General features: G+C 46.9%; 1 protein-coding gene across 3 annotated transcripts in view; it reads left to right on the top strand.

Moving 5' to 3' along the window:
• The window catches only part of PIK3R5 (phosphoinositide-3-kinase regulatory subunit 5), a 71,979-nt gene that overhangs the window by 31,491 nt on the left and 23,560 nt on the right, over nt 1-16,928 (top strand). For 2 of the 3 annotated variants that reach the window (XM_001504834.5, XM_023653494.2), the window contains exons 2-5: nt 10,975-11,090; nt 12,975-13,075; nt 15,162-15,230; nt 16,042-16,180. In XM_001504834.5, coding sequence (XP_001504884.1) covers nt 10,988-11,090; nt 12,975-13,075; nt 15,162-15,230; nt 16,042-16,180 — 412 coding nt within the window. In that variant the 5' untranslated portion in view covers nt 10,975-10,987. Of the gene's footprint in view, nt 1-8,410; nt 8,515-10,974; nt 11,091-12,974; nt 13,076-15,161; nt 15,231-16,041; nt 16,181-16,928 lie in introns of all 3 variants that reach the window. The other variant, XM_070228205.1, reaches the window with a different exon arrangement.

The raw sequence follows: 16,928 nt of genomic DNA, 5'->3' as shown, positions 1-16,928 counted from the left end.
TACACTTCCAGATGATTGCCTGGTAGAAGGGAGTCAGAGACCTGAGTTCGAATTCTGCCTATGCTACTTGCTAGTTATGTGACCTTGGGAAAAGGATTTAGCCACAGGAGCTGCCCTTCGCTCATCCTTGTATATTCAGAGTTTGATGGAGTTGTTCGGAATAAGTGAGATCATGTGCTTCAAGCCCGAAACACAGTGTCTGGCATAGAGTCGGTGCTGCCTACATGTTAGCATCTTTTTCCTTCCCTCCTTCATTGCTCATCTCATCTCTTCTTGGTCTTAACTGCAACTTTGTCTTCCTGAGCATCCCTGTGCCCTCTCCTTGGTAAAGAAGAGTGAAGTTGGGAGGCAGGAAAGGGCTTATCTGTGCCCCCTTAGTGGTTCTCCCTTTTTGCACACTTCTACTTCATCCCACCCCCTGCCTGCCCCCCACGCTATCATCACCTACCTTTTCACGTTTCCTTCTTCTCCTGGTCCTGGCGTCCTTCTGCTGCCCGCTATCTACTGTTGCTGCCGCAATAGAGTCATTTGTTAGCTAAATGTCCCTCCATGAATCTTATGTTTTGAAAAATAAGCTGGGACAGAGGAAGTGAGCAACCCTAACTCATGGAGAATGAATCACTGGCAATGAGAATTCAGGCAATTTTTGTGCAAGATGTCTTCCCTGGGAGCCTCAAATTATAGCACAGAGGCGAAACCACATACTCAGCCCTTTGGGTGTCTAGAAAAGAGAACTCATTTCCCGTGAACATGGCATAGGAAACAACGTGGGCCTTGGGAGTCAGGCCAACCTTGGACGTGCTTCCAGCTCAGGTCATAGGAACTCTGACCGCAAGAATTTGGCCAGATGAATGGCTTACCCTCCCCGAATTGCAGGAATTGTGCATAACTGTGATTCTGTCAAGGGGTGATTATGATCGTCAGACTAAGTAATCAAGTGGAAGTGCCCAGCATGGTACCCGACACAGAACGGCCACTCTGTAATAGCCAGTCTGCCCGCCTGCCTCCCCTCTTTCCTTCCTCCTGTTCTCTAGGCTGAAACTTATAGAGAATTGACATTCCTGTGTAATATCACAAAGATGTCCATTAATTATTCTTCTTTGTTTTCTTTACTCTTTTTTTAAATTGTGGTAAAATACACATGACATAAAATTTGCCGTCTTAACCATTTTTAATTGTACAATTCAGTAGTGTTAAGTACATTCACATTGTTGTGCAACTAATTTACGGGACTCTTTTTCATCTTTCAAAACGAAAACTCTGTACCCATTAAACAACTCCCCATTCCCCCCACCCCCTAACCCCTGGCAACCACCCTTCTACTTTCTGTCTCTATGAGTTTGACTATTCCAGGGACCTCATATAAGTAGAATCATACAGTGTTTTTCTTTTTTGTGATTGGCTTATTTCACTGAGCATAACGTCCTCAAGATTCATCGATGTTGGAGCATGTGACAGGGTTTCTTTCCTTTTTAAGGCTGAATAGCATCCCATTGTATGTATATACCACATATTTTTATCCATCCGTCTGTGGATTGACACTTGGGTTGCTTCTACTTTTTAGCTATTGTGAATAATGCTGCTGTGAACCTAGGAGTCAGATATCTCAAGATAATGGTTTCATTTTCTTTGGATATATACCCAGAAGTGGGACTGCTGGATCATAAGGCAGTTTTATTTTTAATTTCTTAATTAAAGGAATCTCCATCTTCCACAGGGACTGCACCATTTTACATTCTCACCAGCAGTGCACAAGGGTTCCAGTTTCTCCACACGCTCGCTAACACTTATTTTCGTTTTGTTTTGTTTCTTGTAATAGCCATCCTAATGGTCGTGAGGTGGTATCTCATTGTGGTTTTGATTTGCATTTCCCGAATGATTAGTGATGTTGAGCATTTTTTCATGTGCGTATTGGCTATTTGTATATCTTGTTTGGAGAAATGTTTATTCAAGTTCTTTGCCCATAATTTTAATTGGGTTTTTTTGTTGTTGTTGAGTTGTAGGAGTTCTTTATATATTCTGATCTTAACTCCTTATCAGATATATGTTTGCAAATATTTTCTCCCTTTCCGTAAGCTGCGTTTTCACTCTGTTGATTGTTTCCTTTGATCATAGAGTTTTAAATTTTGATGTAATCCAATTTATCTATTGTTTCTTTTGTTGCCTGTGCTTTTGGTGTCACATCCAAGAAATCATTGGCAGAGCCAATGTGATGAAGCTTTCCCCCTATGTTTTCTTCTAAGAGTTTTATAATTTCAGCTCTTTGTGTTTAGGTCTCTGATCCATTTTGAATTAATTCTTTATGCTATTGAATCTTCCCATCTGACAACAGAGTATACATTTTCATTTATTTGCCTTCTTTTGTATCCCTCAAAAGTTTAATTTCATTAAAATCCTGCATATTTTTAAAATGTATTTTCTCTTATTTGGTTCTTTTTGTTGCTATATATGTAGAGTCTTTTTTTCCGACACAATTTCTGTTTTTTTATTTGTATAATTGAATGATAATAAGTTCTATTTTAATTTGTACCCAACCACCTTACCTAATTCTCTTCTTTGTTATAGCCACTTTTCAGTTGATTATTTTGGCTTTCTATGAACATTTTGAGGGTGAAACAATTATGAATTATGCCAATTCTATAATTGGCAAAGCTGTAATTCATAGTGAGCCTCAAGGAATAACATGTGACGAATAAAGTCTTAGAAAGTACCTCACCCACACATTCTTTCTGAAGTGACTCGAAATACCTCAGCTGAACAAGAAATGAATCAAAATAAAGAACACATAAGGGGCCGGCCCCGTGGCCGAGTGGTTAAGTTTGTGGGCTCTGCTCCAGCAGCCCACGGTTTCGCCGGTTCAGATCCTGGGCGCACACATGGCACCACTCATCAGGCCATGCTGAGGTGGTGTCCCACATGCCACAACTAGAAGGACCCACAACTGAAATATACAACTATGTACTGGGGGGCTTTGGGGAGAAAAAGCAGGGAAAAAAAAGAGAACATATATATAGGAATGGAAGGGTGCAAAACAAACATACAAAACAGCAAGCAATGAATTAAATCAAACTTAAAGCCACTGTCCAAAGAAAACTGCCATTATCATAGCTATACTATTTACTGTAAATGTCAAAAATAATGATGTAAGGGGTTGTGATGTACTGTAAAGATGTTTAATACAAATCCAGATCCGTATTTTAAAAGAAGACATAATGTTACAACATTAAGATAAAGAGAGGGGCTAAAATCACAGATTCAGAAGTAATTTTTAAAATTCTTTAGGAATTCGAGATTCAGATCCTTGCTAACAAGTTTTTAAATCTGATTAAAATGAACGATATTATCAGAAAATCTAATCACAAAGTTGACATGTGAAGAAGTTGAATGCCTAAACAGCCCAAACACTCTGAAAGAAATTTGAAAAAGAATTCCAAAAATAACCTTGAGGAGAGGAGCTGAGGTCACTCACTGCCAGGCAGCAGAGGCTGATTCCCACACAAGCCAGAGGTGCCATGACTATCCTGGGCCTTAGGCTCAGATGCTGGTTATAGATTTGCCACTTTCTAATCTGAGCAAGTCCCTTCACTGCTCAGAGCCTCCATTTTCCCATCTGTAGATGGGAGAGTTGTACTAGATGGTCTCTAAGGTGCCTCCCTTGTCTTATAGTCTAGTATATGTGTGTGTGGTGGGGGGTGTATTTGTAAAATAGAAAACATTGCTTTCCAAGCCTGACTGTGCATCAGAATCATCCAGGCAGTGTTTTCTTTCTTGGCCCAATCTCAGAGCCATCTGGATTTGCACAACAGAAATGTGGATGTTAGGAAAGCGTCCCGATAGCTAATAGATAGCATTCATTGAATGTTTCTTATGTGCCAGGCACTTGTCTCTAAACGTTTTCCACGTATTAACTCATTGTGCACAACCTTGAGCTCTCACAGACCCCAGGAACACACCTGGCACACCCTGTCCTTTTAGGTGACACCAAATTGGTGATAGTCACAAATGCAAACTGGGCATCGACATCTTATGGTAATATTTGGTGGGTGTTAACAAGATGTTCCAGAATATATTAACGACTGCCTTTTTCTAGATTGCCATCAAAATGAAAATACGGTTTGGCCGTTCTCACAGAGAGCCCTCAGCGACCCTCCAAGAGCCCCAGAAATTCTCCACCCCAGTTTAGGAACACTGGGTTTGGGGATTTTGAGGGAGCCAGCCCTGCACTGGTCCACCCACCAGTGATTAGGAACTGTGACTATAAACGAAATAACTACTTTAAACAAGTTGATGAAGGGCAGCAAGGCATTGGATAACCACCTGGAAAGATATATAAAGGGTGTGTAAGGCTACATAACTATGTTAACAAGTTCCGTGACATGGGGCAGTTATCAAAACCAGGAAATGATCATTGGTACAATACTGTTAACTAACCTACAGACCTTATTTAGATTTTAGCCATTTTCCCCCCTAATATCCCTTTTCAGTTCCAGAATCCAGTCTAGGACCCCTGGGTCCTGCCTTCCATTTAGTTTTTCTGTCTCCTTAATCTTCTCCAATCTGTGACAGTTCCTCAGTCTTTCTTTAACTTTTATGACCTTGACACTTTGGTGAGTTACTGATCAGTTACTTTATAGAATTTCTCCCAGTTGGGTTTTACCTGATGTTTTCTCATGATTAGGTTGCATGGTTCTGCATTTTGGGCAAGAATCCCGCAGAAGTGATGTCATATGCCTCTCAGTGCATTGTATCGGGGCTACGTGATGTTGATATGTCTGATTGGCGATAGTCACCCTGGTTGTGAGGTTAGGGTAGTGCTGGGTTTCTCCACTGTGAAATTATTATTTTCTTCTTTGTAATTGATCAATTTCTTCGGGGAAATACTCTGAGACTATGCAAATATCCTGTTTCCTCTCATATTTTCACCCAAAGATTTTAGCATCTATTGGTGGATCTGCAACAGTTATTACTGTGGTGTTTGTCTAATGGTGATTTTGTATTTCTCTCATTCCTCACACATTTATTTATTTTTTTATTTATTTTTTTATTTTTTTTAAAGATTTTATTTTTTCCTTTTTCTCCCCAAAGTCCCCCGGTACATAGTTGTATATTCTTCGTTGTGGGTCCTTCTAGTTGTGGCATGTGAGACGCTGCCTCAGCGTGGTCTGATGAGCAGTGCCACGTCCGCGCCCAGGATTCGAACCAACGAAACACTGGGCCGCCTGCAGCGGAGCACGCGAACTTAACCACTCGGCCACGGGGCCAGCCCCCCTCACACATTTATTAATTGGAATTCTTTTGTAAAGAAGACCTATCCCTTCTCCTCCATTTATTTTTTTATTTTGTTATTTATGACATTAATGTAGACTCAAGGGTATTTATTTCATCCTATGAATTATAATCCAACTCTTTCATTATTTAGTTGTTCAAATTGCCCTGGCTCTTGCCATTGGAAACTCCTTCAAGCTGGTTCCCATGTCCTTTTGACATTCTCCGTCCTTTTTCAAGTGTTGACTTACTTTCTGGCTCTACAAGATGCTCTGGGTTTATCTTGTATATTTCCTGACCCAGTCCTAGAATCAGCCATTTCTCTAAGGAGCCCTGGTCCCTTTGATTGGAGAATGGTATTTAGAAACCAAGGTCTGGGCACTATGTGTGCTCATTGCTACTCGGACGTCATTGTTTCTAGGCTCTCTCAGAAGGCAGAGCTCGAAAATACATGTATGCATATTAATTCAAGCACACACACACCTTTTTTCACCCCTGTATGTATCTATCTGTATATACATTAAAAACCATGAGTTCATACTGCTTTCTCCAATTCTAGTCCAACACCAATGGTGGGTTCATTCTGGACTTCTCCTTTTCCTTATCTCTAACTTCTCTCTCCAACAGTGAGAAACCAGCTCTCATTATCTATGATACATTTATTTATTTGTTCAATTCTAGCATACACATAAAGACGTTTCAGGATTTTTAACCCATATCCTCGTGAGAAACAGGTTTAATAACTAGAAAACTGTATTTTTATGTAGTGTCTTTTTTTTTTTTTGTCTTCAGCCTTAGAGTATCGTCAAAATACTATTTCTCGAAGTTACTCAGGTTAGTTCTTTCATTCCCCATCCCTTTCCATGTGGTTATGTTAATCATTTCTAATACAGTTAGGTTAATTCGTTATTGTTTCTATTCCATTTTTGTTGTTGCCGCCCCCCGCCCCCCCGCCCCCCGCCAGATCATGGTTGATTTACTTATTTAATCTGGGATATGTGAAGTACTTTGCTGTGGTTCTAAGAGTTGAAGCCGTGCATAAAGTTATCGCAGAGAAGCGTTGCTCCTCGTGATCCCCCATCCCATCCCCTTATCCTTTCCACCCCTTTTTCACTCCTTCTCCTTAGTTTCTGGTGTATCCTTCCTGTATTGGAAATGAAAACTAAGGCAGAAGAGATTCTGCTTTAAGCAGTCACAAGAAGGAGAGGTGGCAGAGAAGGAGCTCAAGCCACAGAGGATGACAGGGCGGGGGAGAGGGAGGAGTGACCAGGACTGAAGCAGGTGGGGCCAGCGCAGGACCACACACTTTGTAGCTTCTCTTATCCCCACCTGTGGGACTAAGGTTTCAAAGCATGGGCCTGAGCCTGGAATACTCCAGAATACCAGGGAAGCAGTGTGGAGTGCCCATCAGAGCCTGGAGGCCCACACTTCCCTCCCTATGAGATATGGGCCCTCCAGTTCGGCCATTCTGCACTGTTTTTTTTTTTTTTTTTTTTGAAAGATTTTATTTTTTTCCTTTTTCTCCCCCAAAGCCCCCCGGTACATAGTTGTATATTCTTCGTTGTGGGTCCTTCTAGTTGTGGCATGTGGGACGCTGCCTCAGCGTGGTCTGATGAGCAGTGCCATGTCCGCGCCCAGGATTCGAACCAACGAAACACTGGGCCGCCTGCAGCGGAGCGCGCGAACTTAACCACTCGGCCACGGGGCCAGCCCCCATTCTGCACTGTTTTGAGAAGTCCCCCAGGAAAAGAAGCCCTCCTCCCTGCCCCGTATTGGGCTGCCTCAGGAAGCTGGACCCACAGACCCTGCCCCTCTCATGTCCTGCACATCAGGGAAGACAACCCCTTTCTTGTACCATAGGATCATGTCAACATGTGAAGAGATCTCCCTCTGGGCACTGACCCCCCCCCCCCAACTCCAGGCCTCACTGTCCTGTTCAGGATCCCCAGTAAGGACTCATCCTTACTGGCTCAGAAGAGGAACTTGGAGTTGGGGGCAGGCCCCACTGTTGAATGTTTCAACACTACCCCACTGCAGGTGGGGGGGGCGGTTCCATTCCCGGCAGCAGCTAGAATTTCACAATAGGAGCTCCTCTTAGCTAGGTGGCAAGGTGGTTAGGAGTGGGATGCCAGGGGAAGCCAGGCCTTGCTTGCCAAGCCTTTGAAAAAAGGCATCATCCTTGGAGAGGAAGGGCTGCCACCTTCTTCCCCCTTCCTCTCTACCCCAAAGCCACTGGGGTTCTGCTGACAAGTCACAAGAAACGGCTGATGACTGACTCATCAAACGGAAATAAGCGTGCCAAAGGGCCAGGCCATGAGCCGCGGTGTGCTGAATTAACCCCCGGGGCAGCTCAGCTGAGGATCCTCGGCCAGGCTCCCCTTTCCTTCATCTCTCAGGGCCCAGTGCCTTGGGCAGGTTCTGTCTCTCAGAAGAGCTTGGGGCGACTCTAGGTGGCCTCAGGACGCCAGAGAGGCTGGCACAGCAGGAACTCTGCCCAGTGCCCTGGGGATACTGGCCCAGCTGTAGAGAAGGTCTTGATTGTCTCCAATGAACAGCCAAGGACACTGAGTCCAGGAGATGGGGAAGTCACAGGGGGCCCGGAGAAGGGAAGAAGCAGGAGCCAGCAGGCTATGGAGGGAACAGCCTGTAGCCTCTCTGAAGGCTGCCCACAGCAGCCCGAGGACAGTGTGTCCTGACCCTCTAAGGATAGAGGTGTAGCAGAGGTGGTGCTGGCTAAGAATGGTCATTTGCATCTTGTGTTTGCATCAGTTATAGTGGGACACAATAGGGCGGAGTGACTCATTCCTGCCTCGTAACACAACTGACTTGTCCATCTCAGCAGGGACCCGGCAGAGAGATCTTCAAACCCAGTTCACATGGTTCAGCTTTGCTTCAAGCTAGAGAAGGCCTGAGCCCCTCAAGCCACCACCTCGGGTCATCGCCTGGTCCAACCGAGAGCCCTGCTTCTGTGAGCCCTGACCCTCTCTTGGCAGGATGCAGGGCTGCAGTGGGCAGCTGGTGTAGACAGACGGTGGGCTCAAGATTCCTAGCAACTGGGAGTCTAGGTCTCTTAGAGCAAGATCATGTTACAGTTGAGTCTCACTTGCTGGGGTAGAAACGTGAATTGGTTTTATTTTTCTTCCAGTGACTGCATCTGACTGTGCCGAGGGGCAGTGTACTGTACTGGTCAAGAGCCACACTCCCTGGGTTCATAGCCTGGCTTTGCCACCTCCTAGAGTGTGACCTTAGGCAAGTTGTTTAACTTCTCTGTGCCACAGATTTCCCATCTCTTCATCCTGCTCTCTCCAGCTTCCCTCAAAGGTGGTCCAACCTTCAGCCTCTTCCTGCTGTTTCCCTCTCCCTTCTGGGGACCCTCCAGTGTCAACAAAACAGCTCAAGTCCAGCTTTAGTCCCTAGTGTCCACCCCACACGTACATACAAGGAGCTCACATCTTTGCCTTACCCAACGGTGGACCTGCAAGCTGGCCCTCCTGCTCCTCCTCTCAGCCCTCCCATGGCTCACAGGGAGCAGGGAAGTAAGCCTGCTGGCTGAACAGAGTGAACTGAGAACCAGATGGCAGTGTCCCCACCTGGCAGGCATCCGGTCTGAATAAGGGATTCTCTGAAAGCCCCTCTGCCCTTGGCTTTGGGCAAGGAAAGGAGAGCCCTTCGGAATGGTTGACCTTTTCCCAGTCTTATATTGCTGGGGAGGTCGGGCAGCTGTGCCAGCTCTGACCTCCCCGTGAGCCCCCAGCATGGTGGCCTGCCCCATCCCTGACAGCTCACTGCGACTCTTAGAACTTGAGCATGTCGGTTGTTGAGAACCTTTTGTGCTGAGATTTGGGCCTCAGCTAATTTGGGAATATAGAAGAAGTCCTGCTTGATACCCTGGTCTGTTTATACCGGTGTTGATTCCCCCCACTCAGCCCCCACCCCCAGGCTGCCCCTTATCCTCCCTGGGTCTCAGGTTCCCCTTCTGTAAATGAAGGACCTGCGAGGCGCCACCCTCTGAGCTCCCTCCAGCACCATCGCTTTCTTCGTAGCATGCATCACCTTCTGTGATAACCTCTTTCTTTGGCTGTTAAGTTATTTAACGTCTGTGTCTCCCTCTAAGGAGCGTACCAGCTTCATTCACTGCTGTGTCCTTCATGCCTGGCACATAGTAGGTGGTCAGTGAATATTTGCAAGAATGAACGCATGCAAGCTGCTTCCTGTGTGCCCACCCCCGCAACATCCTCGAGACATCACTGACATGAAGTGATGCTGGACAGCTCACAAAGGCTTTTGTCCCTCAGTGGGCACGTGATTCCTCCCAGGCTGGGGAAGTTGGAGGATTTGCCTGCTACAGCCTCTGTGAGCTGAATGCTCCAGGGTGCAGCTGGGTCCATGTTAGGATTCATAGCTCTTTGCATGTCGTTTGCATGGCTCAGCCCTGAGCTCTGTGCTTCTGCTTGTGGTTTCCTGGTCCATCCCCAGTTCCACAGAACTGGCCCACTGCTTCCTCAGCTTCCCTCTATGACCCGGCCTGACAGGCCAGCAGTGGGGTCTGCCGGGACCCAGTGAATGCCATGAAATTCCTGAGGCAGAGAGTGATTGTGGCAAAGGCTGCGGCATGATGGCTTCGTGTCTTGAAAGCTTGCTCAGCACATCCACTCTGGCATTTAATCCTCCCAACAGCCCTATGGAGTTGGGACCGTTGTCCTCCCCATTTTACAGATAAGTAAACTGAGGTTTGGAAAAGTTAGAGAATTTGCCCAGTCATGGCTGGCAAATATCAGAGTCCAGATTTGAGTCCAAGTCTGTTGATGCCAGAGGCCAGGCTCATTCACTGTGCTAAATCACCTGTCATGGCTTCCTGAGGGACCCGGGAGCCCTCACGCACAGCTAAGGAGCTGGGCCGGCCCTACTGGAGGGCCTGCTCTGGGAATTTGGCACTTCACACAGCTCCCCATCTCGTGCTGAAACACCTTCTTAAGTCCCCTCCTCAGCGGCCCTCCTGCCTGAGCTAAGCACCCTCGGCCTCCCCTCAGTAGAACAAGGTGGGGGAAGCCAATGAGGTCTTCGAATAATGTAACATCACCAAGCCTCAGAGAAGCAAAGAAAAATGGCCAAAGTGGAGGTGAGGGAGAAAAGGAACGGGTGCCCGTGGCCTAGACACCCAAGTAGAGGTTGTGGCGAGGTGGGGGACATGTGAAAGCAACCCGCACTGGGCCCCAGCGTTGGAGCACCCAGCACACTGACAGAGATTCTGTGGCCTTCTCATCAGGAACAGGCTCCCTGAGGGCTGGGGGATGCAGGCCTGGAAATTCAGAAAAAGTTCCCCAAGTGACTCTGATTTTTCGCTTGGGATCCTCCTGCCCAGCCCACTGGGGTCTGGCCATTCCCTGGGCACTCCCCAGGCCCTTGGAGACCCGGCGACTGCCCAGTGGGGCAGGCAGCCCCTGTCCACCTCTCAGCTGCCATCCCTGACCCCTCCCTTCCTGTAGTTCTGTGTTCTTGGGCTGCAGGAGCGCTCAGTCCTGCTGCTCAGGCAGCCCCACCAGGGGCTGTTCCAGCCTGGAGGCAGCTGTAAGCCTCCTTGTGTATGCCCACAGCTCTAGCCCACTCACTGGCTGTGAGTGCCCATTGTCTCTGTCATCTGCGCTGCTGGGCCCTGCGCTCCTCGAGCCTGGGGGTCTCCAGGCTGACCAGTGTCTGTCCCCCATGCAGGCGATGACTCAGGATGCAGCCAGGGGCCACGACGTGCACGGAGGACCGCATCCAGCATGCCCTGGAGCGCTGCTTGCATGGGCTCAGCCTCAGCCGCTGCTCCACCTCCTGGTCAGGTAGGTCCCAGGGAGCTGGGGAGGCACCCTTAGGGCCCAAGGAAGCCTCAGGGGCCGCCGTGAGCACTGGACCAGGCACAAAAACTGGCAGATTCTGGCTCCAACCCTGTCTGTGTGACTTGAGCAAGCCCCTGGACCTCATCTGGGCAGGTGCTCGGCACACACCTGATGGAGAGTAGGCCCTCGTGTGTGGCAGTTTCTCCTGTCTCCCATGCTGTCTTCCTCAGCCTCCTCGGGGCTGTATCTTGCTTCCTTAGCCTGTGCTGGAAGCACAGCTCCTGAAGAAGGTATTGACATGCTTCGAAAAACCACAGCTGCTGATTCCGAAAGAGCAGCTGAGAATTCATAGACAGCTCTCCCCAGAATGCCTCTGTTTACTTGGTTTCTAGTTGCCTCCACTGTCCCATCTTCCTCTTCCACAGAGAACAAGGGCGAGTCTCAGCAGAGCTTCAGGGAGGAGGCAACCTCCACGTTCCATGCTCCCCAGGCCTGAGAAACGGGGGTATCTGCAGCCTGGGGCAGTTGTGTCTCTGAAGGCTGGTACCTAATTGTAATAATACCTTATGCTTGTAAAGATTTTTCACCTCACATATTTCACTTGCCTCCCTAACCACCCCATGAGATAGACATCCACTACTCCTTGAACACACCTGATTCCTTCCTACCTAAGGACCTTTGCACCTGCTGCCTGGAACTCTTCTCTGAGAACTGCACATAGCTGGCTCCTTCTCATCCAGGTCTCGGCTCAAACGTCCCCTCCTCTGAGAGGCTTTCCTTGGCTTTTGGAATTAAACAAACTGTCTCTCACTAGCTGTATAAACTTGTGCAAGTCACTTAACCTCTCAGGACCTCACCTGCTTTGTCCATAAAATGAGAATAATAACAGGAACCACTTCCTGAAGGGACGATGAGAGGCTCAATGGAGATAATGTATGCAAAGGCCTCATACCTTATTGGCACAGAGTAGGTAGTCAATAAATGGTAGTTTTCTTCCTTCTTGCCTCCTAGCCAGGTTTTGATGGAGCCTACACTTATAGAATTAAGGGGCCATCATTAAGTAAAAGAATACAAAAATATCTGACTTTTGCAAATTTTACAAAAACCTGTGACCACCTGGTTCACTGTTTGGGCCTCCACGACCTTGGAAGGAGCCCATGCACAGGAGGGAGCCTGGAGCCTAAGCTGGATGCAACTCGTGGTCAGGCCACTTCCACTCCTGCTGTTCTCACTCCCCACCACACACACACACACACACACACACGCACACAGAGGCCTCCGTCATCACCTCTTTAATTTTTAGGGGTTTACCCTTGCTGACTGCAGGGAAATAGACATTGACAAAATAAGAAAGTCTGGGGAAGTTGCAGAGTGACGAAATGCTCATTGTAGCTTTCAAAATATAAATGAATGTAGCTTCCCCTTCCCAGGCTGCATTGCCAGGCGTCCTGGGAAGTCCCATGGCTGTCACAGACTCAGCCTTGTGTCCTGGGGGGGGAGTTCACTATGGTTCCCCTCCTGATTCTTCCATTAATCTCTGCGTCTGCCCTCCTTCCCTGTGTCTTGGAGGTTCCAGCTGCCCCTGTAGGAAACCAGGGCGGGGGAGGCTGTGGGATCAGGTGCCCTCTGGAGGCTCGGGGAGCAGAACCATGGCCTGTTCACTGGCCTCTAAAGGGGATCCCATCCCATCTCTGTGTCTCTTGAGCCTCCTGTATATGCAGGACTAAGAAAGTTGTCATTATGTCTTGATGGGACATGATAGGATTGAGAGTTGATCCAGAATTTTCTGAGACTCTTACTTTAGAAAGGAAAGCCCCAGTACAGTCCCAGGGATTCCCACATCTCTCCAACCCCAAACTGACCACTGGTCTCTCTCTCCCTTTCCAGCTGGGCTGTGTCTAAACTGCTGGAGCCTGCAGGAGCTGGTCAGCAGGGACCCGGGCCACTTCCTTATCCTCCTCGAACAGATCCTGCAGAAAACCCGAGAGGTGAGGGCATTGAAGGGCAGAGCTGGGATCGGCCTTATAGAGTCGACGGATAGATCACCAACAAATGTCATTTCTGGGGTGCCTGGACCACCAAAGGGCTTGGCAAAGGCACTGGGAACTCAGAAGCTTTCTGTTTCAGGCATGCTTGTGGATTGAAAGTTTCTAAGAACAGGTGTGGTCTTTTCAACAAGAACATGAGATATGTAAACCAAGGTCCTGAGTTTAAGCTGCTTCTTAAGACAGATATTGCTTGTAAGTCAAAGAATTGAGTAGAAAGGAAAGAGGAAGCTCGACCAAATTCCTTTCCTCAAAAAGATCCATAGGAACAAAGACACAAAAGAGAAAACTGACTAGAAAGATAAACTGAGACCTCCTCTAACAGTTCAATAAATAGGCTTTTCTGACTAAGAAGAGAAGCGCATCGAATGCTGAGCCGGGCTGGGTTCCAGAACAGCTATGCGTCCCTAAAGAGGATTCTCTCTCTTTTATAAAGCATTCTCTTTTAAGTTTTTGGGTTTTTTTAATACATGACTGAGTTGGAAAACATGTGACTTTTTCAGTTAGCTGTCCCTTTGAAAGTCTTGGTTTATCAAGAACCCCCAGGTTCCGATTCTGGCACCACCATTTACCAGCAGACCAACTCAGAAGAGCCAAACCACCTCTGGAGTGCTGAACTTACAAACCCAGATAGAAAGGATCAAGCACCATGCATCAGCAGGGGAGGGCTTTGGAGACAGGACTGAGCAGCAGGTGTATTGGACACACAGTCTGTTCAGGGTAAAGAGAAGGAGAATTCTAAGTCTGAGCCTGCTGTGGTCACAGGCACAGCGGAGATGGCGGGGCTTTCTGTGTGTCTTCAACCCCCCCGGGTTCCAGAATGGGCTGAGAGACCTTTAGCATTTTGACGAAAGCATTCTAAATCGTGTGTGTATGTGGTGTGGTGGGTGGGCTCTATCAAAGAGATGATTCAAAGAAGAGTAAACAGAACTTATAAACAAATACGGGAAAATGTTGCTTCAGTTATAATAACATAAATGCAAAATAGAACCATAGTGAGTCAGCCTTTGCCTAGCAAATTAGCAAAAAAAATTATAATAACCAATGCAGGGAAGGGTTATAGCGAAACTGGTACTTTCATACATACGAGATGTGGTAAATGGCAAAATCCTTTTGGAAAGCAATTTGGCAATACATTTTAAAGATCGTAAGAATGTTTATAGTATTTGATCCATTGATTTCACTTCTTGAATGCTATCCTAGCATCCAAAGTATAGAAAAAGAAATGTGCACAAAGGTTTCCCTTGCAAAAGTATTTAAAATAGAAAGAAAATAATCTTAAATGTCTAAGATGAAGCTAATAAATTACAGAGATCTACCAGAAGGAATATTATGCAGCTAATAAAAAAACCAAGGGTATAAACAAAATTTAATATATAATAAAATTGGATCCGTAACATTTATTAATTGTTTTAGGGGAAATTGACTAAACATTTGGAAAAATACAGAGATTCCCAATTCACACCCTACAGCGGTAGAATTCTAGGTAGATTAAAGATTTAAATTTAAGAAAGTGAAGCTTGAAAGAAAATATATGTGAATATTTATGTGATCCTTGTACGCAAAAGCAAAAATCCATAAATGAAAAAATTAAAATTTGTAATTTCTGTACATCAAAAAAATTCATAAAATTAAAAGACAAACAACAAACTGGAAAAAAATATTTACAACACAGTAACAGGTAAATGTATAACCAGAAGGGAAAAAAAAGATGATCCTAGAGGCCAGGTAGGAAAACGGAAATTCATTCATAATATTATGTGTAAAAGACATTAAGAGTAAAAATGTATGCACTCTGATTACAACTTTGCAGAGGAGAATACATACAGAAAAATGGTATAAGGAGAATTCCATTGAAACACTGACCATGGTTGAGTTTGGAAGGGGGTTATTATGAGTGCTTCTTTTTGTCTGTGGTTACACTGCTTTTCACTTAAAAAAGGAAGAAAAGGAAATAGAGCAAGAAAGTGCTGATCTGTTCTGCACCCTGTGAATGAGCCTCACCCCTCCTGTCTCGTCCTCCCCACAGGTGCAAGAGAAGGGCACCTATGACCTCCTTGCGCCCCTGGCCCTGCTCTTCTACTCCACCGTCCTCTGTGTAAGTTCCAGGATGGGCCAGGCTGGGGGAGGCAGGAGAGGAGAGGCAAGAATGACCGCCATGGGGGGCATAGCCTTCACACCTCTAGAGATTGACACAGAGAAAGAAACTGGCAAACATTGATGCTTGAAATGGGTGTCAACCCTCTGATGGCTTCAGAGCAGCCATCTTGAGAGGCCCCCAGTAACTCCTCATGGACGCCATTGTGCCTAGCATGTCTGGGCTCCCATGGAGGAGCTGCTGTCACAGTGTGTTCACGAGCCACAAAACAGATTCTGTTGAGAGATTTTATGTCCACCACAATTTGTACCCCGGTGGTCAGTATCACCCGATGTGATCATCCTGTGTCATCCGGGCCGGTGAGACCAAATGACTCCGTGTGCATTGAGCCAATGCACTTCGAAGAAGAAACGTTTGCCTCTAGTGAGGCTATTTAAATAAAGGTGGTTTAGGCATTGAAGACCATTCCCCAAAATGAGTAGCAGCAGTGGCATCTTGCAGCCACTCATTTGGATGAACACCAAGGTGACAGCTTTTCAGAGCGCCACTCTCATGTGTGGGCTAAACTGTGTTGTTTGGTAAAAACAAGGCCCTCATAACAGAGACACTCCTGTGCGCCATTTTGCCCATCTGTAACTCACTCCCTGTGGGTAACTTCCAGTTCTTCCTGACCTTGTCCTTGGACATACTGCTGCCAGGAAATGTGTGCCCTATGTGGAACATTCCTTAAAAGGAGCAGGGTCTGTTCTGGAATATCTGTGAGCTTTCTCTCACCCAGACCCCTCTGCTTGCCTCTCCCTCTCCATCCCAGACACCACACTTCCCGCCAGACTCAGATCTCCTTCTGAAAGCAGCCAGAACCTACCACCGGTTCCTGACCTGGCCTGTCCCTTACTGCAGCATCTGCCAGGAGCTGCTCACCTTCATCGACGCTGAACTCAAGGCCCCAGGTAAGCGCAGAGGCAGCAGGGACGTGGGGCAGGGATCAGACGGTCAGGAGGTTTCCAGTTCTCCTGGAACTGGCCTTTGGCCACAACCCTCCTCACCTCACATCCTTCAGCTCATCTCTGCCCGGGGCCTGCTTCACACCTTAGAGTCTCCTCCTCCTGGTGCTGTGTGCACCGTGCGTGTGAGCATCAGCTGGCTGAAAGCAGTGAACACAGGCGGTAATTCCAGGATGAATTCTTAGGGGAAGCTGAGCCGAGGTGCAAGGCAAGGAGACCCCACTACACGGTCTGTGCCTGTGCTCTGGTTAGCCAGGGGGTCTCAGGGGCTGCCCAGGCCAAACGGAGAAGCCCCCACAATATTGACAGAGGCCCTTGTTTGTTCTCTTTGCCTCAGGAGCAAATAGGGAAATGCACGTGTGGATAGATTTGGTTCTGGCCAGGGCAGGTGGCTGGCGCTAGGAATGGACAGGTTGCTGGGCACCATGACAAGTGCAGACAGGGCCTGGTGCTGTCCAAGTTTTCATATGCACGTTCTGAAAAGTAGGAGTTCTTGAGAAATTATAGCAGATGCTATAACAGACATGAAAATGAGGTCTGAGAGAACTATTGTAGAGCAAAAGGAAACATAATTAAGTCTGATTGACTGAGAAGTGGCCCCATGTTAAAGTAATTCATCACATCGGCCGCTCAAAGGAACAGTCACATAAACATCTCAGTAGATGCCTCTGAACCTCTGAAACATTGGATAAAA

Source organism: Equus caballus, chromosome 11, assembly GCF_041296265.1.
Source record: "Equus caballus isolate H_3958 breed thoroughbred chromosome 11, TB-T2T, whole genome shotgun sequence".
NCBI classification, from domain to species: Eukaryota; Metazoa; Chordata; class Mammalia; order Perissodactyla; family Equidae; genus Equus; species Equus caballus.
The sequence above is the reverse complement of the archived record's forward strand: the minus strand, read 5'-3'. Positions and strand labels throughout refer to the sequence as shown.